This window comes from Phyllobates terribilis, unplaced genomic scaffold, assembly GCF_046119375.1.
Source record: "Phyllobates terribilis strain yellow unplaced genomic scaffold, ASM4611937v1 Scaffold_5__5_contigs__length_657084704, whole genome shotgun sequence".
Lineage (NCBI taxonomy): Eukaryota > Metazoa > Chordata > Amphibia > Anura > Dendrobatidae > Phyllobates > Phyllobates terribilis.
In genome coordinates this window covers 527,703,052-527,722,926 of record NW_027362765.1, presented here as the reverse complement: position 1 = coordinate 527,722,926, position 19,875 = coordinate 527,703,052, and the positions used below count along the sequence as shown (strand labels likewise).

At 42.9% G+C, this 19,875-nt stretch overlaps 1 protein-coding gene across 3 annotated transcripts in view; it reads right to left on the bottom strand.

The window, feature by feature from the left end:
• Positions 1 to 19,875, bottom strand: part of ADAMTS14 (ADAM metallopeptidase with thrombospondin type 1 motif 14) — a 213,834-nt gene that overhangs the window by 12,945 nt on the left and 181,014 nt on the right. For all 3 annotated transcript variants that reach the window (XM_073685737.1, XM_073685738.1, XM_073685739.1), the window contains exons 17-20: positions 19,317 to 19,482; positions 18,825 to 18,957; positions 17,123 to 17,330; positions 8,438 to 8,567 (exon numbers count right to left, since the gene is read on the bottom strand). In XM_073685737.1, the coding sequence (XP_073541838.1) occupies positions 8,438 to 8,567; positions 17,123 to 17,330; positions 18,825 to 18,957; positions 19,317 to 19,482 (637 nt within the window). The remainder of the gene's footprint in view (positions 1 to 8,437; positions 8,568 to 17,122; positions 17,331 to 18,824; positions 18,958 to 19,316; positions 19,483 to 19,875) is intronic.

The following is a 19,875-nucleotide window of genomic DNA, read 5'->3' as shown; positions in this document are numbered from 1 at the left end:
GGAGCTCAAAGGAACTGCCCAAGGAGCTCAGAGACAGAATTGTGGCAAGGCACAGATTTGGCCAAGGTTACAAAAGAATTTCTGCATTACTCAAGGTTCCTAAGAGCACAGTGGCCTCCATAATCCTTAAATGGAAGAAGTTTGGGACCACCAGAAGTCTTCCTAGAACTGGCTGTCCAGCCAGAGATGCAATAGGGAGATGGGAGAAAGTTCCACAAAGTCAACTATCACTGCAGCCCTCCACCTGTCGAGGCTTTATGGCAGAGTGGCCTGACGGAAACCTCTCCTCAGTGTAAGACATATGAAAGTCCGCAATAAAGTTTGCTCAAAAACACATGAAGGACTCCCAGACTATGAGAAATAAGATTCTCTGGTCTGATGAGCCGAAGATAGAACTTTTTGGTGATAATTCTAAGCGGTATGTGTGGAGAAAACCAGGCACTGCTCATCACCTGCCCAATACAATCCCAACAGTGAAACATGGTGGTGGCAGCATCATGCTATAGGGGTGTTTTTCAGCTGCAGGGACAGGACGACTGGTTGCAATTGAAGGAAACATGAATGCGGCCAAGTACAGAGATATCCTGGATGAAAACCTCTTTCAGAGTGCTCTAGACTTCAGACTTGGCCGAAGGTTCACCTTCCAACAAGACAATGACCCTAAGCACACAGCTAAAATAACAAAGGAGTGGCTTCAGAACAACCCTGTGACCATTCTTGACTGGCCCAGCCAGAGGCCTGACCTAAACCTAATTGAACATCTCTAGAGAGACCTGAAAATGGCTGTTCACCAACGTTCACCATCCAACCTGACGGAACTGGAGAGGATCTGCAAGGAAGAATGGCAGAGGATCCCCAAATCCAGATGTGAAAAACTTGCATCATTCCCAAGAAGACTCATGGCTGTACTAGCTCAAAAGGGTGCTTCTACTCAATACTGAGCAAAGGGTCTGAATACTTATGACCATGTGATATTTCAGTGTTTCTTTTTTAATAAATGTGCAAAAATGTCTACATTTCTGAGTTTTTTCAGTCAAGATGGGGTGCAGAATGTACTTTAACGAGAAAAAAAATGAACTTTTCTGAATTTACCAAATGGCTGCAATGAAACAAAGAGTGAAAAATTTAAACTGTTCTGAATACTTTCCGTACCCACTGTATATATATATATATATATATATATTTATTTATTTATCATTTAGCAGTGCTCATTGAAACTAAGCACAGAATTTATCCATATTGCCTTAGTTATAAGGGGTTTCAAAACCAAATTGTCAATTGGACATCTCTATATACAGTGTGGAAAAATGTATTTAGTCAGCCACCAATTGTCCATGTTCTCCCACTTAAAAACATGAGAGAGGCCTGTAATTGACAGCGTAGTGTCACGGGTGTGTCGGAGGTGACAGTCAGTTGCCCTGCAGTGGTTTGCAGGAGGTCTCCACGTTTGGCAATGCAGACAGCTGCCTAGATAGAAGGCTGTGTTTAGGACCCAGCGACTACCTCCCTTTAGTCTGGGTGTATATATACCTGGTGTGTCTAGATGGGCGTCGCCGGTTATACTCATTTCTACTTGGAACTTGGCTGAAGCAGCATCACATCCTTTCTGGAGTCTTGAGGCCGTGTGCCCTGTTGGAGTTTCTTCTAAAGCTAAGATCTTATTCCCCTGTGTTTTCTTCCCCTTTTGTCTTTAGAGTGCTAGCGGAGGTTGACTAGTGCTCATCTCCTTCCACCCCCAGCTATAGCCTTACGCCAGGGATAGTAGGGCGAGGCACGTGATCGGCGACAGCTGCGTAGACTGTATAGGGATGTTAGGGGGAGACAGGGTGACACTAGTCCAAATTAGGAGGTCACCTCTTCCTCCTTTCCCTAGTGTCTGGGCTCCCTTTCCCTTTCCCCTCTGTGTTGCACTCACACCTGGCGTGACACATAGGTAGACTTCAACTATGAGAGACAAAATGAGAAAACAAATCCTGAAAATCACATTGTCTGATTTGGAAAGAATTTTTTTTCAAATTTTGATGGAAAATAAGTATTTGGTCAATTACAAAAGTTCATCTCAATACTTTGTTATATATCCTTTGTTGGCAATGACAGAGGTCAAATGTTTTCTGTAAGTCTTCACAAGGTTGGCACACACTGTTTCTGGTATGTTGGCCCATTCCTCCATGCAGATCTCATCTAGACCAGTAATGTTTTGGGGCTGTCGCTGGGAAACACGGGCTTTCAACTCCCTCCAAAGGTTTTCTATAGGGTTAAGATCTGGAGACTGGCTAGGCCACTTCAGGACCTTGAAATGCTTCTTACAAAGCCACTCCTTCGTTGCCCTGGCAGTGTGCTTGGGATCATTGTCATGCTGAAAGAGCCAGCCACGTTTCTTCTTCAATGCCCTTGCTGATGGAAGGAGGTTTGCACTCAAAATCTCATGATACATGGCCCCATTCATTCTTTCATGTACACAGATCAGTCACCCTGGTCCCTTGGCAGAGAAACAGCCCCAAAGCATGATGTTGCCACTCCCATGCTTCACAGTAGGTATGGTGTTCTTTGGATGCAACTCAGCATTCTTTCTCCTCCAAACACGACAAGTTGTGTTTCTACCAAACAGTTCTACTTTGGTTTCATCTGACCATATGTGTTATGAACTGCTACAAACACTAAGGAAAGATAGGAAAACTGTCCCTACAATAGGACTAAGCTGATTCCCTACGATGCAGCGGGGGACCTGTTCCTTGTGAACAGACCCGCCTAAGTCCTCGGCTAGTCTGAACACAGACATATAGCTATAAGGGAGGGGTCCCTACAAGAACTAAGGACTGGGATATAGTTGGACTCCTCTTAGCAGAAATTGTAGCAGAGCAAAGACAAACAAACAAACAGAAGTACTAGTGGTCAAAAGACCAAGCAAACTACAGAGTAAGGTACAAGGCACCTGGCTAGCTTAAGAGTAAATGTAACACTGAAGTCCAGCAAGGCCAGGAGGGCGGAGCTGGATTAAATAGGCAAAAAGTCATGTGACCAGCAAAATAGAAAAAAACTAACAGGAGGGTTCTAACAGTAACCCCTCTTCAATGAGGATCCTCCGGATCCTCCAGGCCCAGGTATATCAGGAAACCTCCTGTGAAACGCTCCGACAAGTCTAGGAGCAGAGACATCATCCGCCCTTACCCAGGAGTTATCCTCGGGACCGAAACCTTTCCAAGCGACGAGATACTGCAATCTCCCTCTAAGCCATCTAGGATTAAGAATGCGAGAAATTTCATATTCACCGTCTTCCTTCACCGGAGGAACAGAGACAGTGGCGTCCCTATCAGAAACATCAGCTTTTTTCAATAAGGAAACATGAAACACCGGATTAATCTTCCAGGAGGTAGGAACCTCCAACCTAACAGCAGATTGGTTAACTACCTGAAGCACCTTAAACGGACCCATAAACTTCGGGCCCAATTTCTTAGAAGGAATCCTCAACCGCAGATTCCTAGAGGACAACCAAACCATGTCACCAACAGTAAACAAAACCTCTTGACATTTCCTGTCAAAGTACCTCTTGGATTTTTTGTTAGCCTCTTGAAGGTTACGACGTACATCAGTCCAAACTCTCTCCAAATCACCGGAAAAATTCTCCTCCTCCGGCACAGCCGATACCAATTTGGAGAATGACCCAAACGACGGATGTCTCCCAGTACAACAAAAAAAAGGAGAACACCCAGCAGAAGAGTATGTATGGTTGTTAAGAGCAAATTCAGCCAGTGGCAGAAACTCAGACCACCCCTCTTGGTTGTCAGCCACAAAACAACGCAAAAACTGTTCAACATCCTGGTTCTTTCTTTCTGTCTGTCCATTAGACTCAGGATGATAACCAGATGAAAATGACAAATGGACTCCCAACCTGTCACAAAAGGCACGCCAAAAACGAGCCACGAACTGAGGTCCCCTATCGGAAACAATGTCGGTAGGAACGCCATGGAGCCTGACAATTTCTTTAACAAAAGCCTTAGCAAGTGTCTTGGCGCAGGGCAGTGTGATGAAGGGAACCAAGTGACACATCTTGCTAAAACGGTCCACGACCACCCAGATAACAGTGAAACCCTCAGAGGCAGGAAGGTCAGTAATAAAATGCGTCCAAGGAGCACTAGGAACCTCCAGAGGGCAAAGCAACCCCGCAGCAGGAGCATGTGAAGACTTAGATCTAGCACACACAGTACATTGACGCACCCACTTAATGACTTCCTTCTGCAAGCCAGGCCACCAAAAACTGTGACCTACAAGTCTCTTAGTCTCCAAAATTCCTGGATGACCTGCCAACCGAGACTCATGACACTCCACAAACAAATCTCTCCTAAAGTTCCTAGGCACAAACAACCTCCCATGGGGAGTGTTAGATGGGGCATCCTCCTGGGCTTTCAGAATCCCATCTTCCAAAACGGAGTCCAATGCTGCTATCACAAAACCTTCCTGTAAAATGCTCTCCTCCTCCTCGGTACCAACCATGGGAGAAAAACTGCGAGATAAAGCATCAGCTTTTACATTCTTGGTACCTGGAATGTAAGTAACAGAAAAATTAAACCGTGAAAAAAAAGTGCCCACCTAGCTTGACGGGCATTCAAGCGCTTGGCAGCATCAAGATAGATCAGATTCTTATGATCAGTAAAAACCTGAATGGGAAATTTAGCACCTTCCAAGAGATGACGCCAATGTTCAAATGCGAGTTTAATCGCCAGCAATTCCCGATTACCGACATCGTAATTAAGTTCGGTCTCAGAAAATTTTTTTTTAAAAAAAGCACAGGGATGTACTCCATCCGTGTTTTCCTGAGACAAAACAGCACCGACCCCCACTAACTGGTTGAACAAGTCAGGAATTAATGGCAGTGGGTAGGAATTGCGTACTGTAATTTTATTAATTTTGCGAAAGTCCAGACATGGACGTAAACCACCGTCCTTTTTTTTTACAAAAAAGAATCCAACAGCCACAGGTGACTTAGAAGGTCTAATGTGACCGGCGGCCAAGCTTGTCTGTATGTATTCCTCCAAGGCCTTTCTCTCAGGGATAGTAAGATTAAATAAGCGACTCTTGGGAAGTGTTGCTCCAGGGACAAACTCAATAGTACAATCATAGTCCCTATGAGGAGGCAAAACTTGCTACTCCTCCTCAGAAAAAAACTTCCAAAAATCCTGAATAGGTACAGGTAATTCCCCTCTTTCCACAGCAGCAATGCGACCGTTGCAACATCTATCATAACACTTAGGACTCCAAGACTTAATTTCATTGGTAGACCAGTCCAGTACAGGATTGTGCAATTTTAACCAAGGTAACCCCAAAACCACTGGAGCAGGCAAATTATTTAATACCGCCAAATCCAAATTCTCTTGGTGGATACCATTAATGGTGAGGGGAAATTCAAAAACCTTGTGAGTAATACCTTTCAAGGGATAGCCATCAACAGCAACCACAGAAATAGGAGATGACAAAAGTTTGGATTCTAATTTAAATTTTTCCAAAAAACCCTCATCAATCACATTGAGTGTAGAACCACAATCCACAAATACCCGAAATTCAATTAACTCCTCCTGGAATGAGGTGCTTCCAGAAAGAAATACTCCTTTTGAGTTTAAACAAGCTATGCGGGCGTAACTGACCTCTTTTTTTTTTTCTTTGTTCAAACGAAGCACACAGTTCTTAATAAAGTGGTCAGATTTACTGCAATAAAAACACAATCCTTTAGCAAACCTGCGGTCTTTTTCCTGAGAGTGGGGTGACATCGCCCCAATCTCCATCGGTTCTCCACCTTCCGAACAGACCCTCTGAAAACTAGGAGCTGCCATAGCAGTAGATTTCTCTTCATTACTCCTAGCACGCAGTCTCCTGTCCACACGTATGGCTAATTGCATTGCCTCCTGCAAGGTTCCAGGTTTTGGGAAGGCAATCAGCAGATCCTTAACCCTTTCACCTAGACCACCAAGAAACAAACATTTTAATACTGAGTCATTCCATTCCACTTCAGCCGACCATCTTCTGAAGTATGTACAATAATTTTCCACATCACCTGATCCCTGCTTCAAACGTCTTAATTCAGTTTCAGCAGATGAGACTCGATCAAGATCATCGTACAACAAACCCAAAGCAGAAAAAAAATCTTCCACAGATCTAAAGCACGGATCATTAGGTTGTAGAGAAAAGGCCCATCCCTGTGGTTCTTTGCGCTAAAGTGACATTATAAACCCAATGCGCTGTGATTCATTCCCCGAGGATCTGGGTCTTAAACGAAAATATAATAAACAAGCGTTTTTAAAGGAAAAAAAATCTTGCCGTTTACCATAAAAAAAATCTAGCAGTCCTACCTTCGGTTCGACAAAATGCGCTCCAGGACAGCTACTCACGTGTTGCTGGAGCTCGGCCACCTCCAAAGACAGTCCCTGCAGGCGTTGAGCCAACTCCTGAACCGACACCATGCTGAAATCAGGATTTCTTTCCTTAGAGTGTTTTATTTTTTGGCTGGACTTACTGTTATGAACTGCTACAAACACTAAGGAAAGATAGGAAAACTGTCCCTACAATAGGACTAAGCTGATTCCCTACGATGCAGCGGGGGACCTGTTCCTTGTGAACAGACCCGCCTAAGTCCTCGGCTAGTCTGAACGCAGACCTATAGATATAAGGGATCGGTCCCTACAAGAACTAAGGACTGGGATATAGTTGGACTCCTCCTAGCAGAAATTGTAGCAGAGCAAAGACAAACAAACAAACAGAAGTACTAGTGGTCAAAAGGCCAAGCAAACTACAGAGTAAGGTACAAGGCACCTGGCTAGCTAAAGAGTAAATGTAACACTGAAGTCCAGCAAGGCCAGGAGGGCGGAGCTGGATTAAATAGGCAAAAAGTCATGTGACCAGCAAAATAGAAAAAAAACTAACAGGAGGGTTCTAACAATATGACATTCTCCCAATACTCTTCTGGATCATCCAAATGCTCTATAGCAAACTTCAGACGGGCCCGGACATGTAATGGCTTAAGCAGGGGGACACGTCTGGCACTGCAGGATCTGAGTCCCTGGTGGCGTAGTGTGTTACTGATGGTAGCCTGTGTAACGTTGGTCCCAGCTCTCTGCAGGTCATTCCCTAGGTCCCCCCGTGTGGTTCTGGGATTTTTGCTCACCGTTCTTGAGATCATTTTGACCCCACAGGGTGAGATCTTGCATGGAGCCCCAGATCGAGGGAGATTATCAGTGGTCTTGTATGTCTTCCATTTTCTAATTATTGCTCCCACAGTTGATTTCTTCACACCAAGCTGCTTGCCTATTGTAAATTCAGTCTTCCCAGCCTGGTGCAGGGCTACAATTTTGTTTCTGGTGTCCTTCGACAGCTCTTTGGTCTTCACTATAGTGGAGTTTGGAGTGTGACTGTTTGAGGTTACGGACAGGTGTCTTTTATACTGATAACAAGTTCAAACAGGTACCTGTACTATAGGTAATGAGTGGAGGACAGAGGATAAGAAGTTACAGGTCTGTGAGAGCCAGAAATCTTGCTTGTTTGTAATTGACCAAATACTTAGTTTCCACCAAAATTTGAAAAAAATTTCTTTCCAAATCAGACAATGTGATTTTCAGGATTTGTTTTCACATTTTGTCTCTCCTAGTTGAGGTCTACCTATGATGTCAATTACAGGCCTCTCTCATCTTTTTAAGTGCACAATTTGTGGCTGACTAAATACTTTTTCCCCACTGCATGCATTTATTTATATTTCTCCAGTACTCCTCCTTACACTGTATGGCAGTGATAGCCCACAGATATTTCTATTTCACAGTTGCTGCATTTATCCTTCCTATCTGGATAGCCTTTTCTCTTTTAGGGGGTTGTACCATCTTGACTTGAGGAGCGCCCCGCTCCCCCTGCTAACTGGTTGCTGGGGGTGGTATACTCCCAATTGATAGTATGGAGGAGTGCAGTGGCAATTTGGCTAGCTTCAAAGCAGCACTTACAAGCTCTATAATAAAGAGCTTGTAAGTGCCGCACTGCTTACCTAGAAGACCTAGGTAATCAAGGCCCCGAGCAGTACAGAATGCAAGTACAAGTCTTATTTCTCTTAGTACACTGCCTATTAAATAGTATATGTAAAAAGGTAGCTGCACAAAGTGCCATGGGCAGCTATTTTACACTGCGTCAATAAGTATAAATTATGAACACAGGCCAAGTTGTAGTAGTTGGAAGAGCACAGACACAAGGGGCTAGATGGGAGAATCTTCAAGTATTAGATCACTGTTTTATAAATTCATATGCCATATGTGTGTTCAGATTAATATGTTCAGCATCCAAGGCTGTACTATTTCATTGTGGTTTTTACAACCTTCACAAGATTACACCCAATTTTCAAGTAAGCAAAAGTTGCACAGGTTTATCCAGAGCAAGAGCCAAATGTCAGTGCTGCATCTTAATACTGTACCTGGGCAGGGTGCCATCTTGCAGACTTGGATTGTTTCAGGCTTGTCACCATCACATTGACCTATAACATTATCACTTGCTTTGCACACAACTTGGCGCTGCTGGATGCCCTCGCCGCAACTTGATGAGCACTGTGAAATCCAAGGAGATAACATCAATCAAGAAAGAACACAGCTTGTGGAAGTGTAGAGATTTCCTTCAGAGAACGCAGGATGTATTGTATCTTCCAAGTCGCTGGTTTCTTACAAGCAGACAACAAATGCACCACAACCTCCCTTGAGTCTCATAAATACATACAAAAATATATAAATGAAAAGCACATGTTGAGCAGCGTGGGCTGAATGTATACTTTGTTTTTGCCAAAATTGTTTTTTGAACTAAATATTTACTTCCATGTACTCACAGTATATGGAATGAAGCAGCCTTGACGTCAGAGAGGAAATTACACATCTGTAGTTGTCTTACAGATAACAGTGAGTTCATAGAAATTAATATAAAGTATTCGAGGATTATTTTTTACTAGGCATGTGATCAATGATCAAACAAGAGGAACCTTCCTAAAAGTGGAGAGGGCATAGGGCTTTACTAGGGTAACTGCCTTATAGTGTTGGTCCGAGGATAGAAAAAAAAGAAAGAAAATGTCATTATGATAAGATTCCTACATTTAGTTACCAAATTACACTTGTTTTGTCTAGGGAGATAATCATTAAATGGCATCAATATGACCCCTATCTTGTTACACCGACAGAAACCAGTGCTAGAATGTTACTAGGACAGGTGCCCGTGAGGTATGTGCATTCTTCATGTGTCGGTAGATGTGCTTCCAGTGGGTATTCTCATCTAATATTGGGGATAACAGATTTCTGACTGCTCTGACCTGGAGGTAACCCTTATCATCTATACCATCTTACATACTATCAAACTATCTCCAGGTCACAGCAGCAGAGCTTCTTTCTGCAAATGCTCACAGGCTTCTGTCCTATTAATATTCTAGGACAGGTTTCTATCAGCTTAACCAGACAATGGCCATTTTAATGCACAGTGATTATATAGGTAAACAATTCTAATTTGCTGATTAAAAGTATTTAGAAATTCAATTAAAATGACATTTTTTTGTGGGCCACACGGTGGCTCGGTGGTTAGCACTGCAGTCTTGCAGCACTGGGGTCCTGGGTTCAAATCCCACCAAGGACAACATCTGCAAGGAGTTTGTATGTTCTCCCTGTGTTTGCTTGGGTTCCCTCCCTCACTCCAAAGACAGACTGATAGGGAATTTAGATTGTGAGCCTCTATGTACCAGTGCCGATATTGTCTCTGAAGCACTGTGGAGTTAATGGCGCTAATTAAGTGAGTAAAAAAGAAATAACTATATATTTTTTTTATTTTGGAAGAATCCCATTAAGATTGCATTCATGGATAATCTTGACACCAGCCACTTCACTTAGGAGGTCCCAGTAAATTCTTTGGTATTTATCCTTTCACCACTATATAGGAACCTGATTTGTGCTGTGAAGGCCCCTGGGTTGTGTGCAAGGAGAAGCTGCTAGACTGTGAAGCGAGTTGGCAGAGGGAAGGTTGTAAAGCCAGGTCAAAGCCAGAGGGACATAAAATTGGTCATGAGAATAGCAGAGGTCAAATAAGAATATAATCAGACACAAAATCAGTACGGTTAAACGGTCCAAGGTCAAGTCCAGAAATCAGGTAGGGATGTGATAACAAGCAGGGTTGGGAAGCAGGATTAGGCATCAAGAGTATATCTCACAAGGAGCCGTATTACTATACTTATAGATGGCAAGGCACTGTGGTGGTAATGAGTAGAGATGAGCGGTGTTCGACTAGAACTGTTCGCCAATCTCAAATTCGAGCTGTTTTGGGCGGTGTTCGAGTTGTTCGACGAACCCGAACGATTTGCAAAAAATTCGGCTGTTCGAGGTTATGTTCGATAACTGTTCGTGCACCAAAAGCGTGTCCTGCATGTCTGGCGCTATTTAGAGCACCAATCATGCAGGGATTGTCTGCCACTCACTGTAATGCCACAGCCATGGTGGTTGTGGCATTACAGTGATTGCCCAAATCGATGGGAACAGTGCCAACAGTGAAACATGAAAAGCCGGCAATTCATCAGCGGCATACACCGGTACCCGACAATTTAGAACCGAAAGAATAGAGCTTCACACATAGATTAGATAGATAGAAACATGTCAGTCACACATATAAGAAGCACAGTGACAGTGTTGCTTACTGTACTTGTCATTTAGTGTAAAGGATTTATCAAAAAAAATAATAGTGTTTTCATGCACCGTCTCTTTAAAAAAGCCGGCCGGCAATTCAGCAGCGGTACCCGACAATTTATAACAGACAGAATAGAGCTTCACACATAGATTAGATAGATAGAAACATGTCAGTCACATATATATGAAGTACAGTGACAGTGTTGATTACTGTACTTGTCATTTAGTGTAAAGGATTTATTAAAAAAAATAATAGTGTTTTCATGCACCGTCTCTTTAAAAAAGCCAGCCGGCAATTCAGCATCTGTACCCAACAATTTAGAATAGAAGGAATAGAGAATCACACATAGATTAGGTAGATAGAAACATGTCAGTCACATATATATGAAGTACAGTGACAGTGTTGCTTACTGTACTTGTCATTTAGTATAAAGGATTTATTAAAAAAAATAATAGTGTTTTCATGCACTGTCTCTTTAAAAAAGCCGGCCGGCAATTCAGCATCTGTACCCGACAATTTAGAATAGAAGGAATAGAGAATCACACATAGATTAGATAGATAGAAACAGGTCAGTCACATATATATGAAGTACAGTGACAGTGTTGCTTACTGTACTTGTAATTTAGTGTAAAGGATTTATTAAAAAAAAATAATAGTGTTTTCATGCACCGTCTCTTTAAAAAAGCCGGCAGGCAATTCAGCATCTGTACCCGACAATTTAGAATAGAAGGAATAGAGAATCACACATAGATTAGATAGATAGAAACATGTCAGTCACATATATATGAAGTACAGTGACAGTGTTGCTTACTGTACTTGTCATTTAGTGTAAAGGATTTATTTAAACAAATAATAGTGTTTTCATGCACCGTCTCTTTAAAAAAGCCGGCCGGCAATTCAGCATCTGTACCCGACAATTTAGAATAGAAGGAATAGAGAATCACACATAGATTAGATAGATAGAAACATGTCAGTCACATATATATGAAGTACAGTGACAGTGTTGATTACTGTACTTGTCATTTAGTGTTAAAATAAAGGATTTATTTAAAAAAAAATTGGCGTGGGGATCCCCATAATTTTAGGCTCTAGCGGAGGTTAACCAGACGGCTGGGGCAGATGTTTGAAGCCTGGGAAGGGGGTAATACCCACGGAGCTTCCCAGGCTACTAATATCAGCCCCCAGCGGAATACCTAGCCTTTACTAGCTATTAAAATGGGGGACCCCCCAAAAAAATGATGTGGGGTCCCCCCTATTTTAATAGCTAGCAAAGGCTAGGCAGACAGCTGGGGGCTGATATTAATAGCCCAGGAAGGGTTCCATGAATATTGGCCCCCTCCCAGGCTAGAAACACCAGCCGTCAGCCGCCCCAGAAATGGCGCATCCTTAGGATGCGCCAATTCTGGCACTTAGCCTCGCTCTTCCCACTGCCCTGTAGCGGTGGCAGTGGGGTAATAGGGTTGGGGTTGATGTCAGCTTATAATGCCAGCTGACATCAAGCCCAGGTTAGTAATGGAGAGGCGTCTATAAGACACCCCCATTACTAACCCCATAGTCAAAGTTAAAAGAAAACACAAACACCCAGAATAAAGTCCTTTAATTGAAATAAAGACACAATTCTTTATTGTTCTAAATTAAACCATACTTACCATCACGCCCATTCCAGCTGAAGCCAACGATCTCCTGCAATAAAAGAAAAATAATAAAGCAACCTCATCCTTACCTTTCCATGGTTCCCACGACAGCTTCAGCTCTGCTACATCGAGATAACAGGCTGGACCGCAGCAGAACGCTGCCATCCAGCCTGTCATCCCGCAGACACTGAGAAGCGCAGGCATGCTTGCGCTCTGCAGTGTCTGGCTGTGACGGCATCCAGATGAGCCGAGGTCATGTCCAATGAACTCGGCGCACCTCATGCACGTCACTGACAGCGTGGGAGAATTCTCCTGCACTCAGCACTTCAGCGTGAGAATTCTCCCACGCTGTCAGTGACGTACATGAGGTCAGCTGAGTTCATTGGACATGAATGAGCTCACCTCATGCACGTCACTGACAGCGTGGGAGAATTCTCACGCTGTAGCGCTGAGTGCAGGAGAATTTTCCCACACTGTCAGTGACGTGCATGAGGTGAGCTGAGATCATTGGACATGAATGAGCTCACCTCATGCACGTCACTGACAGCGTGGGAAAATTCTCCTGCACTCAGCGCTTCAGCGTGAGAATTTTCCCACGCTGTCAGTGACGTGCATGAGGTGAGCTCATTCATGTCCAATGAACTCAGCTGACCTCATGTACGTCACTGACAGCGTGGGAGAATTTTCACGCTGAAGTGCTGAGTGCAGGAGAATTCTCCCACGCTGTCAGTGACGTGCATGAGGTGCGCCGAGTTCATTGGACATGAACTTGTCTCATCTTTATGCCGTCACAGCGAGACACTGAGGAGCGCAAGCATGCCTGCGCTTCTCAGTGTCCGCGGGATGACAGGCTGGATGGCAGCTTTCTGCTGCGGTCCAGCCTGTCATCTCGATGTAGCAGAGCTGAAGCTGTCGTGGGAACCATAGAAAGGTAAGGATGAGGTTGCTTAATTATTTTACTTTTATTGCAGAAGACATTGGCTTCAGCTGGAATGGGCGTGACGGTAAGTATGGTTTAATTTAGAACAATAAAGAATTGTGTGTTTATTTCAATTAAAGGACTTTATTCTGGGTGTTGTGTTTTTTTAAATACTTTACTAGAAATTCATGGTGGTCATGTCTAATATTGGCGTGACCCCATGAATTTCGGGCTTAGGGCCAGCTGATAATGCCAAGCTGGCCTTAACCCCTTTATTACCCAGTGAGCCACCGCACCAGGGCCCTGGATGAGTTGGGTACAGCGCCAGAAGATGGCGCTTCTATGAACGCGCCATTTTCTGGGGCGGCTGCGGACTGCAATTTGCAGCGGGTGGGGCCCAGAAAGCTTGGGCCTCCCTGCGCTGCGGATTCCAGCTCCCAGCTGCCTAGTTGTACCTGGCTGGGCACAAAAATAGGGCGAAGCCCCACGCATTTTTTTTTTAAATTATTTCATGAAATTCATGGAATAATTAAGAAAAAAAGGGCTTCCCTATATTGTTGTGTCCAACCAGGTACAAATAGGCAGCTGGTGGTTGGGGGCAGCCCGTCCCTGCCTGCTGTACCTGGCTGGACACAAATATAGTGCGAAGCCCCACGTCAATTTTTTTTTAATTATTTCATGAAATATTTTTTTTAAAAAAGGGCTTCCCTATATTGTTGTGTCTGGCCAGGTACAAATAGGCAGCTGGTGGTTGGGGACAGCCCGTTCCTGCCTGCTGTACCTGACTGGACACAAATATAGGGCGAAGCCCCACGTCAATTTTTTTTAAATTATTTCAGGAAATTCATGAAATAATGAAAAAAAAATTGATGTGGGGCTTCGCCCTATATTTGTGTCCAGTCAGGTACAGCAGGCAGGAACGGGCTGCTCCCAACCACCAGCTGCCTATTTGTACCTAGCCGGACACAACAATATAGGGAAGCCCTTTTTTTCTTAATTATTCCATGAATTTCATGAATTTAAAAAAAAAATACGTGGAGCTTCGCCCTATTTTTGTGTCCAGCCAGGTACAACTAGGCAGCTGGGGGCTGGAATCTGCAGCGCAGGGAGGCCCAAGCTTTCTAAGCCCCACCCGCTGCAAATTGCAGTCCGCAGCCGCCCCGGAAAATGGCGCGTTCATAGAAGCGCCATCTTCTGGCGCTGTACCCAACTCATCCAGGGCCCTGGTGCGGTGGCTCACTGGGTAATAAAGGGGTTAAGGCCAGCTTGGCATTATCAGCTGGCCCTAAGCCCGAAATTCATGGGGTCACGCCAATATTAGACATGACCACCATGAATTTCTAGTAAAGTATTTAAAAAAAACACAACACCCAGAAAAAAGTCCTTTAATTGAAATAAACACACAATTCTTTATTGTTCTAAATTAAACCATACTTACCATCACGCCCATTCCAGCTGAAGCCAATGATCTCCTGCAATAAAAGTAAAATAATAAAGCAACATCATCCTTACCTTTCCATGGCTCCCACGACAGCTTCAGCTCTGCTACATCGAGATGACAGGCTGGACCGCAGCAGAACGCTGCCATCCAGCCTGTCATCCCGCAGACACTGAGAAGCGCAGGCTTGCTTGCGCTACTCAGTGTCTGGCTGTGACGGCATCCAGATGAGCTGAGGTCATGTCCAATGAACTCGGCGCACCTCATGCACGTCACTGACAGCGTGGGAAAATTCTCACGCTGAAGCGCTGAGTGCAGGAGAATTTTCCCACGCTGTCAGTGACGTACATGAGGTGAGCCGAGTTCATTGTCGGCTCATCTGGATGCCGTCACAGTCAGACACTGAGGAGCGCAAGCATGCCTGCGCTTCTCAGTGTCCGCGGGATGACAGGCTGGATGGCAGCGTTCTGCAGGTCCAGCCTGTCATCTCGATGTAGCAGAGCTGAAGCTGTCCTGGGAACCATGGAAAGGTAAGGATGAGGTTGCTTTATTATTTTTCTTTTATTGCAGGAGATCGTTGGCTTCAGCTGGAATGGGCGTGATGGTAAGTATGGTTTAATTTAGAACAATAAAGAATTGTGTCTTTATTTCAATTAAAGGACTTTATTCTGGGTGTTTGTGTTTTCTTTTAACTTTGACTATGGGGTTAGTAATGGGGGTGTCTTATAGACGCCTCTCCATTACTAACCTGGGCTTGATGTCAGCTGGCATTATAAGCTGACATCAACCCCAACCCTATTACCCCCTGCCACCGCACCAGGGCAGCGTGGAAGAGCGAGGCTAAGTGCCAGAATTGGCGCATCCTATGGATGCGCCATTTCTGGGGCGGCTGACGGCTGGTGTTTCTAGCCTGGGAGGGGGCCAATATTCATGGCTCCCTTCCTGGGCTATTAATATCAGCCCCCAGCTGTCTGCCTAGCCTTTGCTAGCTATTAAATTAGAGGGGACCCCACGTCATTTTTTTTGGGGGGGTCCTCCATTTTAATAGCTAGTAAAGGCTAGGTATTCAGCTGGGGGCTGATATTAGTAGCCTGGGAAGCTCCGTGGGTATTACCCCCTTCCCAGGCTTCAAACATCTGCCCCAGCTGTCTGCTTAACCTCCGCTAGAGACTAAAATTACGGGGAACCCCACGCCAATTTTTTTAATAATAAATCCTTTATTTTAATACTAAATGACAAGTACAGTAACCAACACTATCACTGTACTTATTATATATGTGACTGACATGTTTCTATCTATCTAATCTATGTGTGAAGCTCTATTCTGTCTGTTATAAATTGTCGGGTACAGATGCTGAATTGCCGGCCGGCTTTTTTAAAGAGACGGTGCATGAAAACACTATTATTTTTTTTGATAAATCCTTTACACTAAATGACAATTACAGTAAGCAACACTGTCACTGTACTTCATATATATGTGGCTGACATGTTTCTATCTATCTAATCTATGTGTGATTCTCTATTCCTTCTATTCTAAATTGTCGGGTACAGATGCTGAATTGCCAGCCGGCTTTTTTAAAGAGACGGTGCATGAAAACACTATTATTTTTTTTAATAAATCCTTTGCAGTAAAAGACAAGTACAGTAAGCAACACTGTCACAGTACTTCATATATATGTGACTGACATGTTTCTATCTATCTAATCTATGTGTGAAGCTCTATTCTGTCTGTTATAAATTGTCGGGTACCGCTGCTGAATTGCCGGCCGGCTTTTTTAAAGAGACGGTGCACGAAAACACTATTATATTTTTTAATAAATCCTTTACACTAAATGACAAGTACAGTAAGGAACACTGTCACTGTACTTCATATATATGTGACTGACATGTTTCTATCTATCTAATCTATGTGTGATGCTCTATTCCTTCATGTCTAAATTGTCGGGTACCGGTGTATGCCGCTGCTGAATTGCCGGCCGGCTTTTTTAAAGAAAGCGTCTTCTGAGCAGTTTGTGAGACCTTTGAAGGTGTTTTCTATGTGTTCCTATGTGTTTTTGTTTGCCTGCCATTGGTTTTAACGGTGTTCGACGGTGTTCTAAGGTGTTCGACGAACAGTTCGACGAACAGTTCCTCGAACATCCCGGTGTTCGACGAACCGAACCCGAACACTACGGGGGTGGCTCAACACTAGTAATGAGGTGTAGTAGTCACATCTGAGCTTAGGTACCTAACATGGGTGAATGGCTCCAAAATTTCACAAGAAGAAACCTATATTTTTATTGGCTTGTGGTAGGAGGTGGTTGGTACAAATTTTGCATTTGGTCCTATGAGCTTTAAGGTTTAATTTTCATGAAATTCTGCATTTTAATGTATGCTATTCTTTTTTTTTTACCATACAGCATAATTAAACTTCTACTGAAAAAATATAATTTTAATGCATTGAGCGACTGTAAATTGACTAACCTGTGACCAGGCCCCTGTTCGCCACTGTGCAGGACATGGTATGCGGTTGCATGGCCTCCTTGGTTCTGGCCGTTCAACATTACAGTATTTGGTATGGACAGTGCGATTGGTGCCATTGTGCAGGTGCTGGATACATTGGACTAGCCTAGTCTGGACACCCAGCTTGCCACAGGTTTTGCTGCAAGGTCCCCACTCATCTGTTACCCATCTACAAGAACAAACATAGAGCAATTTGTTTTTGTAACTTAATGAAAATGCAGTCATGCTATTATATGACCGCATTATGCAATATATCACCTGGTTAAAACAGCACTACAGTACATAAATAAATGTGCAATGCATCATTCTACATCCAGACCCAGTCATCCTGTGATTAATTTGTGCAGCTTAGCAAGATGGAAACAAGATGTCAGCGAGTCCAATATCTGTTCTGTACAAGACTTTGGAAAGCCATGATGATGATAAACAGATGCAATGAGGTAACCTAAATAAAGCTGACCATTGAAAGTGCATGGAAATGAGCATTTCCCTCAAGTCATAGAATAAATAAACATAAAAACTGTTAGCTCTTCTATGAATTTTCAAAATATAACTGGGTAAAGGTAAAATGATCATGGATTTATGCAAAGTATTATTTAAAGTGTAATAAGCTAGATTATATATACCGTAATTATGTAATAATTATTAGTCAGCTACATGTACACGTAAGACAAACATTTTATTATTTTTAACTCATTGGTAACGCCTGCCGAACATGTAGTGTACCATCACTCTATGAGTAGGTCCAACAGCTCATACAGCACCCAAGTATATCTGCTCTAATAGTAGCTAGCAGTTTAACCTCTTAGATGCCACTGTCATTCATGACAGTTGCAGGTAGGAGGTTAGGAACAGAGGGGCGTGGCTTCCAAAGTACATTGGATCCCCAGCAATGCGATCGCAGGGGCCCGTTGGATTTCCATAGCAGCTGGAGGCCTACTGAAGGCCCCCATATCTACAATGTTACTACCGATATGAAGTCTAGCTGGTGACTGGACTTCATAATAGACCGGTAATTAAACTACAGTATTGCAGTGTATTGTATAAGTGATCAAGTGATCACAGATTCAAGTAATGTTTTTAAAAACATTAAAAAGTTGTTAAAAAAATATATAGACAAAACAGCAAATATAAAAGTTTAAATCATCCCCTTTTTCTTGTAATTTAGAAAATCAAAAAGAATAACTAATTTGCTATCACCATGTGCGTACTTGTCCAAACTAATAAAACATAAAACTTTTTATCCCAGATAGTGAATGCTAAAATAGGGGGAAACAAAATGGCAGAATCGTTGTTTTTTGTCACGTCTTGCACGTGTTTTAAGGGGTATCTTGCTCTGTACCATGTTTGTAAGCCAGATCTGAGACCACACAGTACATAGTCTCAGTCCTCTATAGAGGTCGGCCTATGGTTGAGCGTCGCAGGAGCACCAAGTTTCCAGCAATGGGAGCCTTCAGTAGGCTCTTGGCTGCCATACTAACCCATTGGTCGCCCATATTGGCTTTGCAGAGTGCTGATGGGAGCTGATGTATGTGGGCAGTCAATATGTGGCTTTCAAACCAATGTTCTAAAATCTTCAGTGTCGTCAAGCCTTGCTTACATTTCGGCTAAATGATGTTATGAAAACAATACTTTTAAAATCAAATTACTAACTTGTTCATACCCTGGCTGGGAGCACTCATGCAAGTTACACCTTTTACGAATAGGCTTTGGCTTTTTGTTGTTGTCACAAAGGGTACGTTGAACCATCCTGTTGTCACTCTTTCTCCGACATCCATACTTTGTGTACTGGATACCTGTTAGGTATGATGATAACGTTACGATAAGTAAAGTGTTTTTACAGTGTCATATGATGTTGCTTTCCTGTTATTTGGCCTTTATTCTCCAATTCTAGTCCATGCAACTATTCATAGTGGTAGTTGGGCAAGAATTTTTTTTTTTTTTTTTTAAATTTGAATAATTGCCCAAATTTGTCACATTACCTCAGGGACTAAAATTCCACCAATTTTTAAAAGGTCTAATTGAAAATAAGCCTAAATTGTGCTCTCCCACACTTCTAATTCTGTTTACTAAGGCTTGCAGAAATCATGTGCTTGGAAATAAAAATAAATCTAGTAAGCTAATAGAAAATTTGAAAGAGAAGAATTTTGCTTACCTCCACCACATGCTTTGGAACATTGGGACCAGCTTTTAAGTGCCCATTCGTAAGAATCCATCTCCTCCAGTAGAACATTATTGTTACCAATCATCGGTAAAAGGTCTTCATGAATAATATATTTGTATGTAAGGCTGCTCTTTAGCTCCTCATCCTGGGACATCACCTTGGAGGTAACAAAATAATAGCTTGAAATACTCATGAAATGCCCAGGTCCGAGTATGAGATTGACTCAAAATAGGGCAAAATCATTTTTTTCCAGTGCTCCACTTTAATTGAAATAATTTTGTCACAAAATAGCCACCACTACCTGATAGTAGTTCTCTTACTGCAATCTTGAGAGGTGTTCTTAGTGGCCCTTTTCAAAGTGTCATTTAGCTAAAAGTGAGGTTTAATGTTCATCCATATTGTAGGCTGATTCAGTTTATCCAGTAGCAAGGTGGAGATGCTATAACCAAACTCTATAGAGTCAAACTTTACCTTTGTCTTTTCACAATGTTATTTAAAAATAATACTCTATTGCAAATATTTGTTTTTTTTCTGTTACCCGTTAGTGAAG